The 25,782-nt window shown below is 34.4% G+C and overlaps 1 protein-coding gene across 2 annotated transcripts in view; it reads right to left on the bottom strand.

Annotated features, from left to right (window-relative positions):
• The window catches only part of LOC149531517 (uncharacterized), a 168,950-nt gene extending 148,542 nt beyond the window's left edge, over positions 1 to 20,408 (bottom strand). For both annotated transcript variants that reach the window (XM_089810453.1, XM_089810454.1), the window contains exons 1-3: positions 20,182 to 20,408; positions 19,365 to 19,486; positions 18,675 to 18,790 (exon numbers count right to left, since the gene is read on the bottom strand). In XM_089810453.1, the coding sequence (XP_089666579.1) occupies positions 18,675 to 18,790; positions 19,365 to 19,486; positions 20,182 to 20,317 (374 nt within the window). In that variant the 5' untranslated portion in view covers positions 20,318 to 20,408. The remainder of the gene's footprint in view (positions 1 to 18,674; positions 18,791 to 19,364; positions 19,487 to 20,181) is intronic.
• Positions 20,409 to 25,782: the final 5,374 nt, after the last annotated feature.

The following is a 25,782-nucleotide window of genomic DNA, read 5'->3' as shown; positions in this document are numbered from 1 at the left end:
ATCTTTTATGCTGCTGAAATTTCTATAAAAAATGTTCACTTTCATATTTATTAATAATATGTGAAGCTGTGAAGTTTTTTGCATTATTTTCGGCATACCCGATTTGGGGTTTATTGAGAAATTGGTGGATCTTTGAAATATTGGTTGATTGATCTTAAAGATCTTATTAGAGGCTTGAAATATCTTATAAAATCAGAAAAGGGACATTTCAGTGGTATCAAAGCTATGATCTTGCCAGCCTGAGGGTTTGTAGAAGTTTGCATGTCAAATTTGACAACTACCCAAATCTTGCATGTCATAATTTATGGTTGCATGTTGCTTCTAATCAGCTGCATGTCAAAATTTATGGTTGCATGATACTTCTAATCATTTGCATGTTAGTTCTTGGTGAATTTGATGGTTGCATGTTGCTTATAATCAGCTGCATGTCAAAATCTATGGTTGCATGCTACTTCTAATCATTTGCATGTTAGGTTCTTGGTGTTTGAAGAAGTTATAACCTATTGGGGTTACACTCTACTTTATCCAGAATGGATAGGTATAGTATAGAGTCTCAGAGGACACGATCTTGGACAATTGATATCTAGAGTCATAACAATAGAAAGGATGGTTATTTAGACATTCGAGATAAACTTAGGAAAATAAGTCATGACATGTCTGAACAGTTGGTTGAGCACCACCGTATGATGAATGACATGTTGTTCAACCCAGCTAAGGTGGATAAGTTGACTGTATTTCTATTTGGCAAATTTTCTCACAAGGCAGATGACACAATTACCAAGAACTTGCATGAGGATTTTAAGAAACTAGCTTATAGCCAGGTAGAGGTCTCAGATTCTACTCTTCCATAGGAGGTAGTGGGTTTAGATGATGATTATGAGGATGTTGTTGTGCATGATGGTGAGATACTTGGTAGAGATGAGCAGACACTGAGCATTCATGACTTTGTTGAGAAAGAGTACCAGGCACAGTTAGATGCTTCATCACATGGGGTTGAGGCAGGTAGTACTTCATATGATTTGTCCAGTCAGCTAAAGGTGAACAAAGATAGTATTGTAACTTCACTATCTCATCATGATAGGATGCGGAATATGATAGAGGATCACATTCAAATGATTCAGTTATAGGGTAGACATAAGGGAGTTCAGGCAAAGTCTTCTTGTGTTAACTTACAAGCGATTAGGGAAGGAATGGGAACGATGAAGTTGAGTTATTTACATATTCTATCATATCGTAACCATCTTCTTAGCCTTCTTGGAGACTATTCAGATTCCTTGAGGAGGAAGGAGGAGGAAGTTGACAGGCTTTCTCACAAGCTTGAGGACACTCGAGCTTCTTTGGTGAATACTCCATTGGCATTACAAGACTGGGAGAGACATGAGGATAAGCATGGCATGGAATTGAGTTTAGTTTCATCTTGCACTCCTGATACTCAGCTTTTTGTGAATGGTAGATCATATGTGGTCATTGATAATGTTGCAAGTTCATCTTGCATTCACATCCAAGATATAGGGATAATGTCAGACAGGTATGTGGAATTAGTTGGTATTGGTCATATTACTCAGGTGAGGAGTTTGCTTGAGTTACCAGCTGATTATAGTTTATAGATATGGACTCGAGATTGTTATATTGGCATTTGGGATTTAGTTGACTAGAAATCTTTAACACTTTTTGGTAGCAGTGATTGTTTGGGTGTTATCATGGATTTGATTAGCAGATTGCACAGTGTTTTCTTTTCTTGTGCCAAGAGCTTATCTGATGTTGGTATTAGTTTTTATACATTGATGTTGGGCTTTGTTCATATATCCAGTCGACCATTTTTGCTAGAATGTGTTGATGATCTTTCATATTTGGCAGTGTGTATAGATGAGTCTCAAGATCATATTGGCATTGATGACATCCAAGAGGATACAGTGGGCAGTTTTGAATACTTAGTTTCCTTGGTGGTTTCTTTTGGTATAGAGGAGTTGGATAGCAGTGCTACAGTTTTTGATACTCTGTATGTTGATATGAGCTTTGGAGTTGATTCACATGATATGGATGGTAATACTCTAGAGACCAATAACCTTGAGGATACTCCTTTATATAGTGCGTTAGAGGAGGTTTGTAGGATACAGTCTAGCCAGTGCCATCATGTGTCTAGTCAGTTGAGAGTTAGTGAGCGAGACATTGGTATTTCTTGCCAACATTTCGATGATGTTCATCAATTGTTAGCAGTTTATGGATGGGGTTCTCCTACTAGTGATGAGCAGGGAGGCAGTTATCTTTCCTTGACAGAGTTCCACTCTTTATGGGAGGCTATCCAAATTTTGAGATAGGAATATATGCAGTTGGTAGCTGATAGAGATTATCTTATGGAGTGGGGCAGTACATCATACGATGCATTGTTGGCCAAGGAAGATGAGGTGAGTGAGCTTACTCAGCAGCTTGAGGTGACTTCTAAGATTCTTGAGAGTACACAGTTGGCTTTCAAGGAGTCATAATTTTATTTGGCTAAGGTGACCATGGAGTTAGAGAAACTATAGTCTTTACCAGATTCTATACAGTCACAAGCTATGGTGTCTAGTGTTGTGAGGATGTCCATGGTCGAGATTGTTAAAGATAGTGGATATGGGGATGCATCCATCCTTTATACTAACATTGGCATATCTGGTTCATCCCCACTAAAGTCAGGTTCAATTGAGTTGGGTGTTGCAGCAGATTGTTGTGGTATGCCTGACATGGTGGTGACCTCTAGTACTAATGGCACAAAGACTAGAGATGTTGTATCAAAGACCATGCATGATGTTGGTGAGATGACAGTTGGCATGGTTCCTACTAGTAATACTACTCCCTTCGCAATGTCTTCAGAGGTAGTAGTCAATTCCAACTTGGTTAGTGATCAATTCAAGTTAGTTAGATTTGGATTGCAGTCTGAGCCACTGACTAAGATTGGCGCATTCTATTGACATTACATTGTGAGGTATGCTCATCAATTCACCTTTGATGACCATGTTGATGAGATGATGATACAGAGATTTACTTTGGTTCCTAGTGCTTGTCATCAGTTATGGGACAGTTTGACGCCTCGAGATGAGAGTTGTGATGGGCATGACATGGCGATAGATTCCGCAGTTGACAACTTGATAATACATGACTTAGAGCAGGAGTTTGGGAGTGATGCTTCAGTAGTTGTTGTTACTGATTCTACTCCTTTGGCTATGACATCTCTTGACTTAGTTGGTAGTCAGTCACAGTGGGCTATATCACTTGTTCATGGAAAATTTGGTTTGGGTTCCATTTCTTGCTCTTTATCTTGTAATGTCTTTTCACCATCAGCAGTGCATGGGAGTTATGGTTATGAGACAGTGGCTAGTGATTTGTAGATTTGTGTTGACTGCAGGAGTTTTACAGTGTGTGGATTCTCCATACTTGGTACAGTTTCATTCGAGAGTGTTCACCATTGTTGCAGAGTTGGATTGTACATTTCGTATAGGCCAGTGGGATGCGTTGATGGTATTTACTGTGTTGACAGTTTGATTTGTCCACTTTACTTGGGTTTTGATGTTCTAAGAGTTTGTGTCTCATGGGTTTTTGACTGTGGCAGTGGTGATTTTGGAGTTTGGTTGAGCTGTAATTGTCAGTTTGATTATGGATTCCTCTTGGTCATATTGCAGAGGATATTACAGGAGCCTGTGTTAATTGGCAGTAGTATAGTTCATGACTACATTTGGGATCCAGGTGGATTGATTGGTTTATTGTTCAGCCATTGCTTGAGGACAAGAAATATTTTGGAGGGGAGGACTTTTCATGTCCCCTTTTCAAATAATTAAAAATAATAATCTTTGCTAAGGCAAGCAGGCCCAAAAAGGTGAAGTTTCAGCAAAAGGGGATAATCTTTGGAAGCGAATGGACTAATAAATGAAAATTATTATTAAAATATGTTTTATTAACCCCTCTTGGACGTGAGTTAGGGTTACGCCCTCTTTTAAGGGGTTTGGAGGCATTCTGGGCTCATTCCAGAACTTGATTTTTGCTCATTTCTTTGTTGTTCTTTAGAGGCTGCCAAACCTGTGGAGAAGGAGACCCAAGAATGGGAGTTTGTAGGTTTCTAGGAAGGCTAAGGATGGGAGTTTAAATTCATTCCATGTGCATGATAATGTAGAGTTTGCCTTTGTGCTGAACAATCCAGATTTGTGGTTTTCAGGTGTGTTTTTTGTAAGAGTTTGGTGTTTTTGGTTGAGTATTTCATATCAAATTGGGTTTCTGCTTTATATCAGACATTTAGATTTTAAAATAGAGCTTAATATATTTATTTGGTCATGATTATACTTCTATGATAGATTATCAGTGCTTTTGTGGTATTTTTGGCTATTTTGTGTTGTTTTCGGGAGCTCGATGAGCATTGTTTTTGTCCTCCGTTTGGGAGCTGTTGTGTAAATGTTATACAGATCTAGAAATGAAATTTTTTAGTCTATTATGCTGCTGAAATTTCTATAAAAAAATGTCCACTTTCAGATTTATTAATAATATGTGAAGCTGTGAAGTTTTTGACATTATTTTCGGCATACCCGATTTGGGGTTTATTGAGAAATTGGTGGATCTTTGAAATATTGGTTGTTTGATCTTAAAGATCTGATTAGAGGCTTGAAATATCTTATAAAATCAGAAAAGGGACATTTCACATCTCTTGATATTCTCTGATTTCTTAACTATTCATCCAATTTCCTCATGATTTCCTTTAATTTGTTTATTTTTTCATTTTTTTCCTTCTCAGTTATCATCTCATTTCTTAGTTTTTCATTTTCTTATCTCAATCCAATAATCTCTTTCATCTTTCTACCAATCTCATGATTAGCATTGAGTAGTTGATTAACCATATCATAGTGGTTTTATGTCAACCTCTATATTTCAGCATCTTTTTCATCTAGTCTTGTAGTCATTTTTGTTTTATCATCTTCTACCATTGTCTTGTCATCCTCACCTTGCCTCTTTTTCTCCAAGACTTTACACACTCTCACTAATTGAGCTTATTGCTCTTTCTTCATTAATTTTACCTACTCAATTAGGGTTTTGTTCTTTTCCATCAAGTATAATATAGCAACTTCAGATTCATCAAATATGTTTCCCTCTAATAGTTCTTAAAATATTCTTCTCTTTCATTTTAATGATTTCACACATTACAATTTTTAACTCAAGTCTCTAATTCTTAATCACCTTTTCAAGCCTATAAACTTTGATCTCTTCATATATTTTCTCTCAAGTGGTTAAACTTCTTAACAAGAGATCAAGCTCTAATACTAATTGTTGGAAAGTTTGTTGAAAAGAGAAGGTGTTTAGAGGGGTAATCAATTAGTTTCTTTTAAATATTTTAACCTTCAATAACAATATTTCTATGTCCTTGGTTTTCATTCATAAACTTAACAATATTTTTTGAATAATGTAAAAAAATCAAATAAAAATGATAATAACACATTACATATTCATCAACACACATGACACAATGATTTGGTCTCACAAAAATCCTTTATTAGAGGGAAAACTTCAGTGGGGACAGTACCCACAAATCCTTCACTACTATAGCATAAAGGGTGCTCAATTAGAGTGTACAAAGGTATCGCTTCTGGTGATTTTCCTTGTTGAGAGTAATACAATAATACACTTGGTGAAGGTTTTGCAAATGGGGTTGCAAGCTTTGGGTTTAACCATGGAGGCAGCTCTGTAGTCAAGCACACTCATACTAGGAAGTCTTAATGCTTCACCTCTGTGAGCATCACCTAGATCCAATGAGTGCTAAGTGTTCCATTTATTCTCATGAGAGATGGATTTATGTTGAATCACTACTCATGAAACATGGGTCAATGAGTTTGACTCAAAATAACATAGGTAAATCCTGATAGCAATATCACAACAATAAAACATATAAAAGTCTACCTTGTGAAAGGATTTTAACAACACTCTTCAAGTTTTTACTCTATTAGGATATTTCACAATAAAAAGGCTTATTAAGGCCTACCCTTCTTAAGGGATTTAAGAAATATTATAACAACAAAGTATTACTATAAAACTAATTTGTAAGAATTTGTCTACCTCATGATTGTTCAAATCCTTTATTCTCTATACATATTCATCACCTTCCTATGATTAATTTTATCCAATTCTTCACCTGTCTTTTCTTGGTATCCTTGGTCTACTGCAAGTTCACAATATCTTCAAATTTTCATTCTCTCAATAACTTCTAATCAATTCTTGATTTGTGTATTAGGATTAACCACAAAAAGAAATAACAATTACATGCAAATATAACCAATATCAAAAAATAATAAATCGCACAAAAGAGAACACAAGACACAAAGATTTAATGTGGTTCACCCAATCCCTTAGCTACATCCACCAAATAATGAGTTCAATATTATTATTATCCAGTGATCACAACTTGATTACAATCCGTAATCTCTTGTAGCTCAATACCACTGCAATAATCAATTATTGCATCACACATACTGAAATCCCTAACCCTAAGCAATTTTTTACAAGTATTTTTGTCGCTTTAGGGTTAAAATTAGTATGTACATTACTTCCATAATTAGTTACCACAAAATAGCATTGTCCTTATATAGAAATCATGTAGCTTTCTCAATTTGAGGCTTAATTAGGATTTTAGACCCTTCTGATATGCTCATAAAATAGATCAACAATCATCATTCATCTTTATCTTTGAAAACTTTAATCTTTTATTTTATTGGCTTACACTTTGCCTTGGCATCCATAAAATCACGCATCAATCCCAATACATCTCACCTAACCACCTTCCTAACCTTTGTAAACCATTTCCTAGCTTAGGAGGATTCAAACACATAGAATTTTGTGCATTTACAAACTCTAATATTCATCTTGTATTGGTAGGTAAACACTAGTCAATCTACTCAGTAGTGTGTTGTCCCTCGTGTAAAATACTTTCTTGGCAACATACTATGCTTGGTGATCTATGTGCTTAGTATTCATACTTTTCTCAATATCCATATATATTTGGTGCCCAACTCTTTTTGGTAATTATATCTTGTTTAGTGATGAGGTTCACCAACCTATTTGCATTGTATTCACTGAGCTTATTCTTTAGTATAATTTGAAAATAATGACACCATTGAAATGAATTTAGGAGTAGAATGGGTTGTAGACATTTAAGAGTATTTATTTTCCCTCAATAACATGACGGGTTTTTTTTAGACCTTTATCGTTGGGTTCATTATGATCTTTTCTTCCTTGCATGTGTGGTTTTGGAATTCTGCTTTTGGTTGGGCTTCGATTTAGCATAGATGAACTCATGTCCATATTTTTGGAGGGTATTTTCCCTTCTCTCTAGGCTTCTTTTACATGAGATCATTTCTCCTCTTTTTCCCTATTAAGGGTTCTATATCTTTGTGGCTTTTTTATTCTCATGTAGGGTTATAATTGGTTTGCCAAGGGTTGGCTAACTCTCTTTTGTGCATGAATTTTTTTTTTTATGTCTCTACCCAAAGAGGTGTTTTTTTCTTCAATTTTTTTATCATATGACTCTTATATAGGTGGATTTAAGCCCTATTGAGGTGGGTTATCTTCTAGTAATTATTCAAGTAGTAGGGACAAACACGTATCATATTTTCTCTTTTTTGATTGGTTATCCTATACAAGTGGTTGACTTCATGCAGAAAGGGAACTTAAGGGCCATTATGTTATCTTTTCTTAGTTCTAGAATTTAGAGTACAAATTTCTCCTTTAGCTTTCCTCCTTTTTTCTTCTTCTTCCTTGTTCTTCCTTTCTCTTGAGAAAGGGGTTCTCATAGGTTACTAGTTCAGAGTTCCCACCTAAGCCCATTTGTGATTATTTTGTAGGGGCTTGGGACCTAGTTCACAATAATTATAGATTTTTTCAAAATGATAAACTCACCTTATGGGTTCCTTGTTTCTTATTGTTTTTACTTAACATTACTTTAAGGTTGGGTTCACATTGTCTAATCATGATTTATCTAATTAGAAAATTGTTATTTTTTATTTATTTCTCCTTTAAAATATATCAAAAATAGACCATTGTGTGTGTGTGTGTGTGTGTGTGTGTGTGTATGTGTGTGTGTGTGTGTGTATTGGTGGGGGGGAAGGGGATGGGATGGAAGAAAATATAAAGAAGTAGCAAGAACATATAGACACACACACACACACAATGGTCTACTTCCAAAACCTTCAATAGCAAGAACATATAAAGAAGTAGCCAAGGGACACCCCTAGGAATGGATCGGAAGAGGCCAAAAGCTTGGGACTAGTGATCATTAATTGTGATACAACTATATTCATCTCCAAAAAGCATATGAAAAGAATGTATGAAAGTACAACAAAGTCAAAGGCTTTAAGCATGGCTAGAATGAGGGGCTGCTAAATGCTATCATAGGCTTTCACAAAGTCAATCTTTAGAAAAAAATAACTTCCTATTTATACTTCTTGGCCCCTTTCATGCTTCCCAAATTTGTCCATAATACAGAGGGACTTGATAAAACCAATTAGTTCAAGTTGAATCAAAATAGGCAGGATATAATGAATTTTAAGAGCTAAGGCCTTAGCAATGACCATATAAGAGACATTGAGAAAGGTAATTGGTCTCCAATTATAGATATCTTCAGGATCTCCTATCTTTGGAATAAATTTAATATCGCCTCGATTAATAATTTATCCAAGGATTGGAAATGAAAGGTCTCAAGATAGACCTTGTGCATGTCAAGGCCAAAAAAATCCCAAAGAGATTTATAGACTTCATAGGGGAATCCATTGCATCTTGAAGCATTGTATCTTCTATGGATAATACAACCTCTTTAGGGTCTTGTAGTGTGAGTGTCTAATCACAAGAAGCTTTATGTTTAGGAGCTAACTGAGAAGGTTATATCTCTAGTAGATGAATTTACCTATGTAATGAACACCTTCTCACAATGTTGGATAAAGGGTTGGAAAATATCAGAAAGATTGATAAGGACAACTTGACCTTCCTTAATCCTCATAATCCCCATTGAGGTATGTGTGGTTCTAAAGGCTTGGAAATTTCTTTAGATGCTTGATCTCAAACACAAAGCCAATGGAGAAGGGCTTTCATCTGAGCACCATGTCTATGTAGGTGTCATTAATTTATTTTTGGTGCTAGAGTTGGGAAATCCTAACTTGCAAGTTTGTATCAAACGGATTCAAGCCTAAAGCTTTAATAGGAGCAATTAGATCCTTGATGGAAGATTCATACAATATCCTCATGTACATGGTAACTTTCTTATCATAAATATGAAGAAACCTTGTAGTATGGGATATGGCATCATTTTACCATTGAATCCACCCAAAGTGGTGATGGGGTCTGGGATCTAGATTACACACACGTTGGATATGGGTGAGCATAGCTTGATGATGAAGTAAAGATGTCTTAAGATAAAACTACATTTTGGAGGGATGTCAATGAGTTATCTGGTAGAAAATAGAAAAAGAAATAGGAAAGTTGTCTTACAAGGTCACATCAACCAAAGGAGTGATAGGTAATTCTTTTTCTTCAGAAAGAGAGAAAAAAGATTGATTCATTCATAGCATGATTAAGCTTATTAAAATAATAGTTTGGACAAGCTCTAAATTAGACCAAATATGCCAGAGTAAATCAAGATATTGGTAGTTTGTATCGGGACCAAAAAGTACAATTTATTGCACATGTGATACCAAGCTTCTTTCTCTCTAATTGTCCATTGAAAAGGCAAAATTCCATCTTTATTCGAGGCTGCCTCAACCAAGTTAAACTCTCCATAGATGATACAAGTTGCTAGTGGCAAGTACTCTATGAGCCAACGTCATATATATGACCTTTCAACTTTATCATTGAGAATATAAACATTAACAATCACAAATGAATGATTGTTAATGGACAAAAAAGGCCAAATCATTCTCTACATGGGATTAGAGCCATGATCAACAACTATAGAATACCACCGAGGTGAGAGAAGAATGGCTAACACACCTCAATCAGCTTTATGTTGGGAAGAAAAAAAAAATTATCTAACCAAATCACATAGCAAGTAGCATTTAGCAAAAACCATGCAAATTTGACCTCCTAAAGACAAAGCACATCTAGCTTACCAATTCTTTAACGAGTGTCATAAATAAAACACTTTCTATTGATATTAGTAAGACCCCAAACATTCCAAGAGAAAAAACTCATGATAAAAAGCATTGCATGTCATCCTCATCCCCAAGGGAGGAGAAGTTATTATGCAAAAAACTAAGTTAATTATATTTGCAATAGTGTGAATGATTACCTTATCCTCTCCCAAATCTAATAAAACACCTACAAATGTTAACATGTAATTTAAATTAAATTACTATTACAAAATATATAAAATATTATTCTAAAAATTAGAAAATCAAGTTCAAAAATAAATAAATAAAATTCTCAAACAAATATTATTGTAAAAATTATCATAAAACTATAAGGAATGATTTCATGTCCTTCTACTTATTTTATGAATAGTATACTTTTTCATTAGTAAATAGTATACTTTTCAATTATTAGTTCCTACCAAAGGCAGGATACTATTGTTTTCATTCAATTCAATTCACCAATCAATTCATAAAATTTAAAAGATTAAAAGAAACTTCAAATGTTTATATTTTTTCTAAATTTTTATTATTTTAGAAATCACATTTTTCATTCATTCTATTGGATCATACTATTTTTGGTAGGGAGAAAATTCAATTTTCTTCAACAAAAATATAAATATTTTCTAACAACTCTATCATGCATTAATGAATGTCTTAATTACAACTTTATCTTTTTTCACATTTGTGACAAGTTATTAGATTTTCAAAAAAAATACTCATTTTTATCTTCCAACTTAACTTTTGGATAAAAATGAATGTCTAATCCATATTAATTATCACAATCTATTTTTATTACCAAAGTCATATATAGAGTTAAATGTTTTGTATTTATTATTATTATTTTAAATATATTTATTAGTTTTAGATTGATGTTTGTTTTTGTCAATTGTAAAATGATATTTCTTTATGTTTACACTATGTTTTACTAGCTACTATTTTACAATCTTTCTCTAATTTATTTTTATACTATTTTACAAATTGTAAAAACTCTCAAACTTTAGATATTTTGGTAGTTGGAATTAAATAATCAACAATTTATTTCTTAAAATTATATATTTTAACTTATAATTAAATCAATAGAAATCATAGTTCATTCATATAATATATTTTTTATTGTTAATTATATATTTATTAAAATAATATAATTAAAAAAATTTATTAAATCCCCCTCATCTCTCTCTATCATTATACATTTACTTGTCTCTTTATATCCTTCCTATCTATAAGTCTTTTTATCTTTTCTTTTCCAATTTCTATGAAAATGTTATGTTCCATAAACCAAAAAAAAATAGAGAGAAAGTCACTTCATAAAAATTACTTTTTTTAACAACAGTGGAATATTTTTATTAGCAAGTACATATATTAATAAATAAAAAATTAATATAAGAATATTGCATACTCATTTATAATGGATTTAAATATGTACTTCCGTGTTCTTCCCAACGAAAATTCAAATGAGAGATTGACGAGAAACTGCCACGCGTACTTAAATGACTTGTTTACTTGGGCCATTTATTTGTAATCAATAAATAAAGCTTAGGATGTTGGCAGGAATTAATTTAGGTTAAAATAGTAACTTGCCCGCGGATTTGCAAATGCTTTTTAATTGTTTACTCTCGACAAAAATTCCGCATTCCAATAGAAAGTTCGATGTTAGATATTATTATATCTTCATAAAAAGTTTATTATCACGATTGATAATAATAATAATATAATAATTTGGCACGCTGTGGAAAATATATTTTATTTATTAACAGTAAAGAAACTAAAAATTAAATCTAAAAATATATTTACTAATTTTGCTGTTTTTTAAAGTTTAATTTTATATTTTAAAATTGGTTAACTATTTAAATCTATTAAATACAGTTAAAAGATATTCTTAATATACACAATAGTCCATAATACAATAGTAAATTGTCGTAAATTGAGAGCCTTTCATCTAGTTCTTGAATTTGAGTCTATTAGACCTTAACACATAATAATAATTAATCTCAACAATGTGAAAATTAACACTATTGCAGTTACTAATTATTAATCTCCTATCGTAAACGATTATTAAATTGTTGAAAACAAATTCATAGCTAATATTGAAAAATAACACAATTACATCTTCACCAATAAAAATACGAAAAAAAAATTCACAACACAAAGAACACAATATTTTTGGACAAATCGTCCCTGGAATAACCCCTAAGGAAAAACCAGATCTGCAGATGGAAAATATATTAACTTCAACAAATCAAGAGATACAAAATCCTTGTCTCTCACTAGCAGAATTCAGACAATCTCCTAATTTCTCTTACTGGTATTCCCCACTGCTATCCCCAACGCTATCACTGTGCACTTGCTAACACTGCAAGACCATTTACTAACACTGCAAATGCTTCTACAACTTGTGTTCCTCTGTTATGTTCTCCAAATGCCTTCCTTGACCCCCTTTTTATACTACATAACTAAGAGGTTTCTAATTGCTTCTTGATCAAGACAACCTAACCAAGAAGTTCCTAGTTGCTTCTTGATAAAAAACCTAAACAAGAAGCTTCTAGTTGCTTCTCAATTAAAACAACCTAACCAATAGGTTACCAGTTGCTTCTAAGATGACTCAATTAACTAATAAATAATTATTTGCTAATTAATTACATATGGACGAACAGTTGTCCAAGCTACATGAACTAACACTCCCTCTTAGTGAGGAAGTTGTTCTACATGATACCCAACTTATCTCTGAAGAAGATGAATTTTCCCTTCCCCAATGCCTTAGCCAGAATGTCTGCTACTTGCTCCTTTATAGGTATGTCTTGTAGTTGAACAACCCCCCATTGTACACAATCACTGATGAAATGATATATGATGTCTATATGTTTAGACCTATCTTGAAATACTAGATTCGCAGAGAACTTGATGCAACTCTAATTACCACAGTGTATCACAATAGTCTCAACCTTCTAAACAAACAAGGCTACTACCAATTTCTGAAGCCATATAGCTTCTGATGTTGCCATGCTAGCTGCTACGTATTCTACTTCTATTGAACTTAGAGCCATAGACTTTTGCTTCGTACTGAACCAAGATACAACTCTTGATCCCAAACTGAAACAACACCTTGAAGTGCTCCTTTTGTTCATTGTACTTCCTACCCAATCTGCATCAGTATAGCCCATAACCCTGATACCTTCACCTCAAACATATCTGATCCCATACTTAACTATACCATGCAAGTAATGCAATACATGCTTGGTCGTTGTCCAATGCACTATCTTTGGTTCAACCATGAACTAAGTAAGGTCACTACAAATGCAATATCTGGCCTTCTGTCGACCAAGTACATAAGCAAACCAGTCAACTGCCTATATAAAGTGAGATCTACATCTAGGTTCTCCTTAGATGTATCTACCTTCCTTCAATTCATGATCATGGGTGTAGACATGGCTTTGCAATGCTCCATCTCGAATCTCTTCAAGATTTCAATGCAATATTTCCCTTGACCAAGGAAAATGTCTCCATCTATCTATCATACCTCCTTGCCTAGAAAGTAGTGCATAAGTCCTAAGTCCTTCATCTCAAACTCTTTTGCAAGGTTCCTCTTGTAGTCCTCTATGAGCCCTAGTGAACTTGTAAGAAACAAGTTGTCCACATAAAGAAAAAGAATGAGAACTTCACCACCAACCACCAAGTAGTAGAGGTTAGCATTCGCTTCACTCTTCACAAAGCCCATTTCCTGCAAGTATGTGTCAATGCACTCATACCACACTCTAGGAGCCTGTTTGAATCTATTCAATGCTCTCTTCAATCTACACACGTGAGTCTCTTTGTTGTGTGCTATGAAGTCTTTTGATTGCTCTATGTATACCTCCTCTTTTAACTCGCCATTAAGGAATGTTGTCTTAACATCCATTTGAAGGATCTGTCATCCCATCTGTGTTGCAAATGAGATCACAACTCGTATATAAGTATACATGACCACTAGAGAAGATGTATCCTTGTAGTCTATTCCCTCCTTCTGAGAGAACCTCTTGGCCATGAACCTTGCCTTGTATTTTTTGATGCTACCATCTGCATCATGCTTATCTTATAGATCCAGCGTGATCCAACAACTGCCCTATTTGTTCGTCTAGGCAATACCTCCCACACATCATTCTGCATTATTAAGGAATATTCCTCAACCATATCTCACCATACCTAATTCTCTTGAGCCTCCTGATAGTTGGAAGGCTGGCTATAAACCAACTGACTAGCTAATGCCACATAGTCATTAAACTTGGCTAGTTGTCTCTGTTGTCTAGCACTCTTCCTAGGAGCTCCCACAAACTCTTGAGTATCCCTTTGTGTCTCTTGAACCTCATGGTTCTTGCTGCCAACTATAGGGGATGAAATATCAACCTCTAAGTCTTCTAGATGCATTTCCTGTTGCACTTGTTGCTCCATGATCTATGAAACTTCACTGCCTAAGCCTACACTTGTACTGGTAACTGTACTTGTGCTTTGTTGCCCTTGACTAGGCCTTGGAGCTTCTATTGGCTGCTCACTCTAATCATATGCTAGAAAATCTATGGACCTTCTAAATGCCTTATCCTCCATGAGCTTAATATCATGTCTGACAATAATTCTTTTGGTCCCGAGGATAAAAATCTTATATGCCTTTGAGGTTTCACTATACCCAACAAAGTACCCTCTGTCTTCTAGGGGATGAAATATCAACCTCTAAGTCTTCTAGATGCATTTCCTATTGCACTTTTTGCTCCATGCTCTGTGAAACTTCACTGCCTAAGCCTACACTTGTACTAGTAACTATACTTGTGCTTTGTTGCCCTTGGCTAGGCCTTGGAGCTTCTACTAGCTACTCACTCTAATCATATGCTAGAAAATCTATTGACCTTCTAAATGCCTTGTCCTCCATGAACTTAATATTGTGTCTGACAATAATTCTTTTGGTCCCGAGGATAAAAATCTTATATGCCTTTGAGGTTTCACTGTACCCAACAAACTACCCCCTCTCTACAGTTTGATCTAACTTGGTATGTGTATCACCTGAATATGACAATATGCCAAACTCCCAAATATTCTAAAATAGCTAACATTAGGCTTCTTTCCTATGAAATATTCCTTTGGTGCCATCTACCCTAGTACCTTGTGTGGAATCCTATTTTGAATGTAGACTATTGTTTATACGCTTCTACCCATAAGTACCAGGGCATATCCTAGTCATGTAGCATAGCTCTTGCCGCCTCCAATATAGAATGGTTCTTCCTCTCAGCAACTCATTCTATTGTGGATTGTAAGGAACAGTCCACTCTCTCTTGATTCCTTCCCTGGTATAGAAATCCTAGAAGTTATTTCCTTTGTACTTGCCTCCATTATCTAACTGAAGAACCTTTATCTTCTTTCTTGTCGAGTTCTCCACAAGAGCCTTGAACTCTTGGAACTGACTGAAAATCTCACCCTTGGTCTTCAAGAAGTATATCCAGGTCTTCCTAGAGAAATCATCGATGAAAGTAACATAGTATTCATATCCTTGGGGATATTTCGTCGACATCGATCCACAAACATCTAAATGTACTAGATCAAGAACACCTTCAAATCTAGTGTCACTCATTGGAAAATATGCTTTTGCAAACTTCCCCAACATGCATCCTTTACATACATCATCATGCTTTGTGCTCACCTCTGGAACACTTATCACTATCTCATGAAGCAATTTAAGTGCTCCATGATGAATATGGCCCATCCTCCTATGCCATAGCTCTCCAATATCTCTAGGATTACAACTGCTCATGAGTGCCTTACATGTATAAAATTGCAACCTATAAAGGCGACCACTCCTAACTCCAATAGTTATGGGTGATTTCCATCCCTTGTGCTTAATCAACACATGTTCCCCCTTAAAGAGTACATTATACCCCCTATCCTGAAGAATGGATACAAAAATCAAATTCATACCTAAGCCTGGCACATGAAATACATCATGAATTGGAATTATCTTTCCATTCTCTCTCTAAAACTAAACAGTCCCTTTCCTAACTAGGTTGAGTTTGGACAATTTTTCCATAGAAATCTGGATATTCATGTTCTCCTCCTTATAACTAGAGAAGTATTCTCTAACTCCTGTCACATGAAATGATGCCCTACTATCTATATACAAAATACTCTATGTGTTTGAGTTGACCATATAAGCTATAAGTGCAAACTCATCTTCCAATCTATTGGAGAGTTCTTCTGCACTTGTTGAAGTTGTCACCTACTTCTTTGCCTTCTTCCTTTTTGGGAAATCATTGACAAAGTGACCATACTCGTGACATCCAAAGCACTTGACCTTAGAAAGGTTCTTCTTCTTCTTCTCACTTTGTGGATTCGATCCTTTGCTAGATCCTTTCTTTTTTTTCCCTTTCTCTACTAGGGCAATGTTCTCCTATTCGACCTCAATTTTTTTACTCTTGTTGGCCTCATTGAAAAGACTTAATCTAAACTTCTCCTAAGTGAAATTAGTCCATGGTTGATCCCAACTCAGTAAGGTATCTCGTCCACTAACAACTTGAACAAAGACACTCCATTGTTTAGAAAACCAATTTAGGGCTATTCTCACTAGCTCGTCATCACTAGGACTATCTCCAATAGCTACTAACTCATCCTTGACAAGTCTAATCCTAGTGAGGTAACTTGCAACATCTTCTCCTTGGTTCATCTAGGTATTCTTTAGTTTCTCTCTAAGAATCATCTTTCTGTTGGTGCTACCATTCTGGTACAAATTTAGAATGGCGTCGCACATCTTCTTCATCTTGTCTAGCTCTGAGATATGTGGAACAATATGATTCTTGACACCATCAAGGGTAATTCTCCTCGCCTTGGCATCGTCCTTCTTATATGTTGCAAGTTATGTCGCATCTGTTGGTACAAGTACAACACTGGTAACATAATCCTTGATATCATTCTTTTCCAACAATAAAAAAAATTTGGCCTTCTAGACACCAAAATTTGAGGCACCATCCAATCTGTCCTGATCTCTCAAACCAGCTATTAAAGCCATCTCAAGGGATTAAAGCAATAATAATTCTGAAGAGATCAATCTAGGTTATATAAACCCTTAATTTAATTCCTAGGGCAAAACTCTTCTACCCTTAACAATGCTTTGATACCATGTAAAAATTAACACTATTGAAGTCACAAATTATTAATCTCCTATCGTAAACGATTATTAAACTGTTGAAAATAACTTCACAGCTAATATTGAAAAATAATACAACTGCAACTTCACCAATAAAAATATGAAAAGAAATTCGCAACACAAAAAACACAATATTTTTGGACAAATCATCTCTGGAAAAACCCCTAAGGGAAAATCAGTTCTGGAGATGAAAAATATATTAACTTTAGCAAATCAAGAGATACAAAATTTCTTGCCTCTCACTGGTAAAATTCAGACAACGTCCTAATTTCTCCTCCTGATATTCCCCACTGCTATCCCCTACACTATTACTGCACCCTCACTAACACTACAAGACCATTTGTTAACATTGCAAATGCTTCTACAACTTGTGTTCCTTTGTTCTTTTCTCCAAATGCCTCCCTTGACCCCTTTTTTATACTACCTAACCAAGAGGTTTCTAGTTGCTTCTTGATCAAGACAACCTAACCAAGAAGTTTCTAGTTGCTTATTGATAACAACCTAACCAAGAAGATTTTAGTTGCTTCTTGAGAAGGAGTCAAATAATTAACAAATAATTATTTGCTAATTAATTACATATGAATGAAAAGTTGTCCAAGCCACCTAAACTAACAAACAAATAATTATTATTATTAAAAATACTCTTATCAAAAAATAATAATAAATACTATAGACTTCAACCTATTACCTATTAAAAAAATTATCTTAATATCTTTATTTATTAATGTAAAAAAAAAAAAAAAATTACAGATTATCAATATAATTTTTTTGGGTTTCTAAATTTAGATGGTAATTTGTCTTGTTATTTAGTTTTTGAACAGTTCTCTTGGTGGGATATTAATTTGAAGAATTGTTAGCTTGTTTGGTAAATTTTCCATTCAAATGAGATTCTAGTTCAGTAGTATTTGTCGAACTTGTACCAATTTGAAGTTAAGAGAGTTTTAGAGAATGAACTCTGCTGCTTTATTTTCTGTTCTAATTTTATTTTGTTTTGATGAAATTTTAACCAAATATATATGCATTTTAATTGTTTAATTGGCAGTATTTGTTTAATCTTTAAACACGGGAACAAGAAATCTACTCAAAATTGAATGTAAGGAACAAATATTAGAGAAGTAGAAATATTTATATTTGTTTGTTTAGAAATGATTTAAACATTAGAGTAAGACTTGATTTTCAGACTAAAAGTATTAAATAGTCAAAATTAATATTTTTTTAAACTTGATTTTTCCTAAATATTAATATATAAATTTTCCAAACTAAAAGACTCTCTTTCATATGTCATCATATCATAGCGAAAGGGCAAAAAAAAATATTCACGAGTAAACGTTTTCCATTCAATAATCGAATCAAAATACAGAGACTGAGACAGGATTATGAGTGCGTGCCTGTAAGTGTTCTTGTACTCGCGCAGATCTCCATTGTAAAAGCGAGATTTGAGGTCTTTGCTTTTATTTATTTTTTGAGATCCTTCTCCACGCCGTCTTTGCCTTGCATCGCTAAACTGTAAACGGAAAGTACTCCGATAAAATAAGCATTGCTATGAATCACGACAATTTGCAACCTCAATTTATTAAAGCTTATTATATAAAAGATGAGATCAAAGATCATGCGAGACAAAATAAATTCATGAATAATACAATCGCATTTGTATCTCATTCAATATATTATGTTCAGAAGGGATCTATTTGCACAGTTTGATAGGCTTGAGATCTTTCTATGACAGCGAAGTAGTTTAAAGCATATGGTTAAGTGTCTGCAGAATTTTAGACATTTATTTTTATCAACTCACTATGATTTATGAAAAAGAATTTCCTTAGTCAATTTCCTGTTCCAATTTTTTTGCAGTGGAATAGCGGACTGTGTGAATTTTAACTGTTACTTTAATTGAATCAGGAGTGCTTCATTAATCTTTATAACTTTAAAAAATTACTCGAAACAGATTGCAGGGAACAAATATTATTGAAGAAAAAACTTTCAAACTCGCTCCTTTCAATATTGAGTGGGGAAATTAACAGGGCTCTCTTTCACAGAATACTCAAAGAAAAAGTAGAAATAATTTATTTATGCATACCTGCCTTTAAATTTTCTTGCAGGAGCGTAGATCTCCCTTGTTCAAAAGCAAGATTTAATGTCTTTCCTCTTAATTCTTTGTATGAGAACTTAAGAACCTCCTCTGACCTGTCTTTGCTCTCTATGCCTACACTGTGAACACAAGATGAACTCTGATAAAATAACCATGGCTGTAATTGTAAGAATCTGCAATTTCTATCTATTAATGTTTAAATCTCGAAAAGATATGATGCAAAAACACGAGATTAGCGAACCAAAACAAACATACAAAGTTAAGAAATATTTAGAAAAGGAATTCTCCTACTCTTTTTTCTGATCAGTTTTTCTGCTAATGGAACAGCTAACACCGGACTATGCTTTTTAACTGTTTAATTAATTGAATCGGCGGTATTTCTTTAATCTTTAATGACTGTAACAAAACAAATTATTCAAAATTAGCGAAAAGAATAAACAATTTAAGAAGGATTCAGAAAAAGAACTCTGCTAGTCTATTTTGTACAACAATTTTCTTGTAATGAAACAGTAAACGCCGAACTATGCATCTTAACTGTTTAACTAATAGAATCGGCGATATTTATTCAATCTCTAAAGACTGTAACAAAAAAAAATTATAGATTGACTGCAAGAAACAAATCCTATTGAAAAAAAAAAAGTCCGTAAAGGAGAGCTCTTTCGAACAGGATAACAAATGATTCATTCATAAACGCTTTCAATTAAATATTTGAAACGGAATACAGAAAAACAGAATTATGATTCCGTGCCTTCAAATTTTGTTGCAGGGGCGCAGATCTCCATGGTCGAAAGCAAGATTTAATGTCTCACCTCCTCCAACGCCGTAAATGAGATGAGCGCATTCGATCTTCATGGCTAAATTGTGAACAGAACTCTGATCATAAAATAGCCAGGGCTGTAAATGACAGTTTGCAAGCTCTAAATCGTTATAACAAATGCAGAACATACTGAAGATAATCTTACGGAAGTAAAGCACAGAATTAGGTCTTGTCTAAATAACCCCTAGACACAAGTGTTTTGTTTCTAACAATCTTTGCTCTTATAAACTACCTTTATTTATGCAGTAGTTGGGAAGACTTATATAGTAGTTGAAAGGAGGAATTTCAGTAACTTAAAACACGTGAATTGTTTTTTCGCTGAACTCTTCATAATTTTGTTACATGAATTATTTTGCTAATACAAATGAAATTCTTCATTATTTTTTGAGTTAATTATTAATTTATACTTTAAATTTTGAATTATTAATAATCTATATTTTTAATTTTTAATAATCTGTAGTGATATGAAATGTAATTTTATTTAACAATTTTAGATAGGCTTCCTTAAACATCACATATCAAGGAAGAAATTATGTTTGAAAAAATAAGTTATTTATATTTTAATTCAGTCTTAGTGTGCTTGTTTAGGCCACCAGCTTTTAAATGCCTAAATTAAAATTTTAATAAAAAGATAAACTCAACTTACAATCTTATAAATATCAAAATTAATCATTATTATATATTATAATTATTTATAATACCATCAAACTCTCGCTTTTCATAAATTACTATTTTATACAAATAGAATAATTAAAATAAAAAACATTATATTAATAGCCTGAATTGTATTTATTTATGTTTTTAAATAATTTAGACCACATTAATTGTATAAAGCCCCATTTCCATGTTATATTTGACATTAGGTCTATCCACTTTTTATAAAGATAGACTTTTGGCCCTTAAAAGAGAACGACAAAATTAAAATTAGCCCCACCGAATAAATTGATAATGTCAAGTTTTCCAGATTCTAGAATTATGCAAACAAAGTAATTCATGATTTTCACATGTTGGGCAATTTTTTCGAGGTTGAAAAAATAATAATTAGAGCGCGAGGCGCCCACAATAAATTGCGTCTGCCTGCATTTCTTGCTTGTGCATTCACACAGATGTTGAATTTGAATTAATGCATATGCATTTATCTTGTATTTGATTTTATAATTATTTGACGAGTGTAAATCGCTTTACGGCAAAATCATCAACAAATTCTCTATGATCCCAACCGACCGTTTGTACACACGTGGTCTCCACTTAGAAGAACAGAAAGTAAAAGGTACAAGACCCCACTAGGACCCACCACCATTCATTTCGAATTTCATGCAGACTTCTATTACATACGCATATGCTAGATTTATATTTATATAGATATATGGGGAGAGTATTCCTTTCCACGTTTAATCTTAAGGTATTTTTGTGTGACAATTTGATTGAAATGGGCACTTTTAGAAGAATATATATAAAAAAGCCAGTACTAGTTGTGACACGACATGGAAGATATTTTATAATTTTTAATATTTAAATATATGACGGCAAGGGTTAAGGTATTTTTGTGTGAATATAAATATATTGGGAGAGTATTCTTGTCCACATTTATTTTCATCAAATCTTAAGGTATTTTTGTGTGACGATTTGATTGAAATGGGCACTTTTAGAAGAATATATATATAAGCTAGTACTAGTTGTGACACAACATGGAAGATATTTTATAATTTTTAATATTTAAATATATGATGGTAAGGGTTACTACTATGGTTAGTATTGCAATTATGGTTAATATTAGTGGTAGGGTTACAGTTAGGGTTAATGTTAAGGATAGAAGGAATCTTTAGAAATTATATGAATTTTAATTTATAATTATGTAAGGGTAAGGGTTAGCGTTGGTATTAAAATTAGTTCTACTATTACAATTAAGGTTAGAGTTAGAATTATAGTCAAAGTTGGTGTTAGGGTAACACCAACCTTGACTAGAATTATAGACAATGTATCCTTTCAGAAAGGATTGACTGTATCCTCATTAAGGAAATTATAAGATAATCGATCAAAACTTTACTAAATTCACTGATAAGATATGGCCTACGATAGCTTTCTTCCATTTAGAAGCGAAAAGGAGCTTCGGGGGGATAGCTACTATGTGGAATCCCAATGTCATGAAGGGTAGTGAGATCCATAAAGAAAAGAACTACATGATTATTGAGTTCAACAATGACATAATGGTGTGGAATCTGGTAAACATTTATACCCCGAATACCAAGGTTGGTAGAAGGGAAGTTTAGGAAATTGTGGTAAGAAAGGTGCAAAACTTGAAGGACAAAAGCTTGATGTGTATGGGGGACTTCAACTCCCCACTTTACCCTTTGGAAAAGCTTGGGAGCGTCAATCACTTCTCTAAGAATATGCAAGATCTTTTGGATTTCATTAACACCTGTGACCTTGTGGATGTGGACCTACAAGAAAACACCTTTACTTGGTCCAACAATAGAAAAGGCCAGGACTTGATACAAGTGAGGTTGGACCAACTCCTACTTTCTAGAGATTGGCCCCACATCATCCCCTCATCCCTGGTCAACCTCTCAAGAACTATTTTTGACCACTCCCTAATTTTGTTCAGTTGGGAGGATGTGATTGTGAGTGGGCCTAAACCCTTTAGATATGAAATCATGTGGCACTTCCATCTTGGTTTTAGGAATAAAGTGGAAGAATGGTGGAACATCAGGTTGGATGGGACTGTTATATTCTGACTGACTCAGAAACTAGTTAGTGTCATTAGGAATGTTAAGGATTGGACCAAAAGATCCATTGGGGATGTGTTTAAAAGTAAGGAGCTTGAGTAGGAGCTTAAAAGGTTGCAATCAACCATGGCAGTGGGAGATGTCACCGAGGCACACTCTTGAGGAGGAGAACTACAGGAAGAAGTGGAAGGACACTACTAGCAAGGAGGAGATCTTTTGGAAGCAAATATCCTGCATTTCTTGGCTGACTGAAGGTGACAGGAATACTTCCTTCTTCCATATATCTGCTTTGAATCATAAAAAAATAAATACCTTTGCCTCTCTGGAGGAGGAAGGAGGGAGGACCCCGAAGGAAGAAGAAGATATGAGAAGACATATGGTGGAATTCTTCACAAATGCTTATAAAAGAGAAGATGAGCAGAGCAACAATTTAATCAAGAGAACTATGCTCAACAATATCCCAACTATCCTTAGGGGTAAAGAAAATGATAAGCTCAAGGAGAAAGTCTCGGAAGAGGAGGTTAAGAATGTTGTGTTCTCCATGAAAGCCTATAAGGCTCTGAGTCTGGATGGCTTCCCACCAGCCTTCTTCCAACACTTCTAGGAAGTGATCAAAAAATAACTTATTTGGGCCACTAGGGATATGATCAGAATTGAGAAGATGCTAAGGAGGATCAATAAAACCTTTATTGTCCTTGTGCCTAAAATCCAGACACCAAGAACCATAAGGAATTTTAGGACAATTACTCTTTGCAATACCATCTATAAGGTCTTCTCTAAGGTATTAGTTAACTGGATTAAACCTTTCGTAGACATGGTCATTGGGAGTCATTAGAAGGGGTTTGTCCTGGGTCATCAAATCCTAGATGTTGTGATTTGCACACATGAAATCATCCACTCTGTGGACAAAAGTGGAAGACCAGGTATGGCACTCAAACTTGACATCTCCAAGGCCTATGATAGAGTCAATTGGTCTTTCCTTTATGATGTCCTGGAACAAGTGGAGTTTAGTAAGAACATTGTAAATATCATAAAAATTATGGTGAAAACCATCCAATTTGAGGTGCTTCTTTATGGGACTCCCTAGGGTAACTTTGAAGCTGGAAGAGGCCTAAGACAAGGTGATACTCTTTCCCCTTACTTCTTCATTATGGTGGCTGAAGTGTTTGGCAGGTTAGTTACCAGGTTTGCTAGTTCGAGCAGCTTGAAAGGTATCAAGCCAACTACTACTCTAAAACCTGAGGTTATCCATCAATTTGTGGATGACACTTTTCTTTTCAGAGAATCCTCTATCTAGGAAGCTAGCACTTGGAGGACCTTCCTCACCAATTATGAGAATTGCTTAGGTTAGCAAATCAACTTGGTTAAAAATTTATTTTATTTTTTTAAATAACACACTAGAGGTTTTGCAGGTGAAAGTTAAAAATATACTTGGATGTCAGTCGAACAACCTCCCAAATACCTATCTTGGCCTTTAACTATCAAGGAACTCTCTACTACCTTTTGGAACTCTATTCTAGAGAGAATGCAAAAAATGATGGCTAGGTGGAAAGGAAAACTATTAAGTAATGTGGGTAAACTTCAACTCTTGGTGGTGGCTCTTCAAGGAATACCAATATACTTCCTCTCAATTTTCAAGATAAACCAGAATATGGTGGATAAACTTGAAAAATTGCAAAGGAACTTCCTTTGGTCTGGCATGGAGGAAACCAACAAATGGAGCCTTGTCAAGTGGGAGACTATGTGCAAACCTAAAGATAAGGGGGGGCTAGGAATTAGAAGAATTTTTTATATGAATAAGTCTCTACTCACCAAGGTTGGCTGGAGAATGGTTGAATGGTTGAAAATAAGACTAGTTGGGAAAGGATCATGAGGGCTAAATACCAAGCCAACACTCATTTTAGATATAACCTCTTCAATAATGACCTCCTTAATGACTCAGAGATCTAGAACATCATCCTCAAATGCAGGACCCTCCTACGGAAGGGTGTGAAATGGCTAGTTGAGAATGATAAAAGAATAAGATTCTGGGAGGACAATTGGATAGGGGGGAAACCACTCATCTACAACAAGTTCAATGAGCTATAGGAACCCTTAAAAAGTAATTTGGGAACAAAGGTGGAAGATTATATCGATAATCAAAGGAAATGGAAGAAGTTATCCATCTTGGATATCCCTAATAGAGAGGATCCCCTTGTTAATGAATTTGAGGAAATGATGTGCCACCACACTCTACCTATACATGCCCAGTGGGATGAGATGATTTGGGATAGGATGACTAATGGTCGATTCTCAGTTGGCTCTACTTACCAACTTATTTTTTAGAATACTCAGACCTTGATTGGTTGAAGCAAGGACTGGAATAGATAGTTACTACCTCTAAAAAAAATATAGTGGATAGTCATGCATGGTAAGATCCTCACTATTGACAACCTCCAAAGGAGAGGTATTCAGATAACGAATTGGTGGTACCTTTGCAAGGAGAAAGAGGAAAGTATTGTTCACCTATTTTTGGAGTTCCCCTATTCTTTAAAAGTTTGATCCTACATTTGGAATAAATTCTTGATGGCTTGGATCACTATTGGTAAACAAATCGTTCTTTTCTTTTACTCTCTAGATGCCCAATATTTGTGAACAACAATTGATTACAATAGTTGGAAAGTTATACTAAGTGAAAAAAATCCCTCTAAATTCTTAGGTATAGCTCCCTTTTGTATTCATAATTTACAATGAATTATGTTTGCTTCTAACTCTAAAATGTGGTATGTTCTTAACCCAAGAACAGGAAAGGCAAATCAAGTTAGGCCTAAATAGGAACTAACTTAGGCAAAGATTCAAATTTTAGGATTAGTCAAATTTGTGGATTC

Source organism: Cupressus sempervirens, chromosome 11, assembly GCF_028749045.1.
Source record: "Cupressus sempervirens isolate cs-2001-9-10 chromosome 11, ASM2874904v1, whole genome shotgun sequence".
In the NCBI taxonomy this organism is placed as follows: Eukaryota; Viridiplantae; Streptophyta; class Pinopsida; order Cupressales; family Cupressaceae; genus Cupressus; species Cupressus sempervirens.
This window is presented reverse-complemented; position numbering and strand designations above follow the sequence as displayed.